This window comes from Entamoeba dispar, genomic scaffold, assembly GCF_000209125.1.
Source record: "Entamoeba dispar SAW760 scf_1105229459363 genomic scaffold, whole genome shotgun sequence".
Lineage (NCBI taxonomy): Eukaryota > Evosea > Mastigamoebida > Endamoebidae > Entamoeba > Entamoeba dispar.
This window is the reverse complement of record NW_001853655.1, coordinates 4,510-5,578: the sequence shown is the minus strand read 5'-3', so window position 1 is coordinate 5,578 and position 1,069 is coordinate 4,510. Positions and strand designations below refer to the sequence as shown.

The 1,069-nt window shown below is 24.3% G+C and overlaps 1 protein-coding gene across 1 annotated transcript in view, besides 4 other annotated features; it reads right to left on the bottom strand.

Annotated features, from left to right (window-relative positions):
* Nucleotides 1-82: a repeat region.
* Nucleotides 83-139: 57 nt separating this feature from the next.
* Nucleotides 140-743: a repeat region.
* A 10-nt stretch (nucleotides 744-753) lies between these two features.
* Nucleotides 754-790: a sequence feature (AT_rich).
* Nucleotides 786-1,069, bottom strand: part of EDI_342390 (uncharacterized protein) — a gene marked incomplete at both ends in the record, with an annotated part of 457 nt that continues 173 nt past the window's right edge. The window contains 2 exons of the mRNA XM_001733257.1: nucleotides 786-886; nucleotides 942-1,069. The exon at nucleotides 942-1,069 is cut by the window's right edge and continues 173 nt beyond it. Of these exons, the coding sequence (XP_001733309.1) occupies nucleotides 786-886; nucleotides 942-1,069 (229 nt within the window). The remainder of the gene's footprint in view (nucleotides 887-941) is intronic.
* Nucleotides 890-912: a sequence feature (AT_rich).

Here is a 1,069-nt window from a genome sequence, read left to right as displayed (position 1 = left end):
AATAGATAAAATTATTTCACTTGAAGAAATGATAATGAAAGATAAAATAACTCTACTAGAAGAAAAGTCTAGAAAAATACAAGAGAAAATGAAGAGAATAGATGAAGAAACTAACAGAATAGGAGAAGAATTCAAATGTAAGAAAGAAGAATGGGACTTATACCGAAGTGGATATAAAGAAAAAGAGATAGAGAAACAAGGATATGGACAGAGATTATTACATTTAAAGGAAAGGATAAAATTGGAAGAATTGATTCAACTAGAAGAATGGACAAATAGAAAAGTATCTAATATACTATTTGATTCAGATATTGATGATTGGAATCAGCATACATCAGTATTTGGAGAAAGAATAATAAATAAAGAACATATAATAATTATTATTGAAGATACAGAGGGAAATAAATTTGGAGGATATATTAATGCTAAAATTGATAAAGTTGATGATTGGATAAATGATTCAAAATCATTTTTATTTTCAATAGAGTCAAAAGGAAGAATACAAGGAATGATGAAATTTGATATTAATGAACCAGAATATGCATTTTGGATTCCAAAAAAGAATGAGACATTTGGGTATTTATTTACATTTGGTCATATTGATCTTGACGTTTATAATAAATCAAGGAAGTCTATTTCGAATTGTCATCAAAATTCATTCAATTACAAGGGTATTAAAAATGCTTTACGAGGAAAAGATGGATATTTTTGTCCAAAACGAATTATTGTAATTGAAATGAAATAGCTAAAAACTTTAATATTATTATAAAAAAAATATTAATTATTTATTCTGACTTTATAGAATTTGTTTTGTATGAGTTTAAAATTAATGATATTGTTAATAAATTTGTTAAGTGTTCTGAGGTAGTTGGATAATTTCCAGTTTCTGTAATATAAATAAATTATTTAATAGTGAAACTAATAACGGGATTATAACAAACTTTCTTGTTTATGTTTTATTTCATCAATCATTTCTTTTATCTTCTTAACAAAAATATCAATTTGAGAAAGATCTTTTCCAATCGTTGTGTTCCACTCATTAAACTCTCTAATAAAATTATTAACTTCT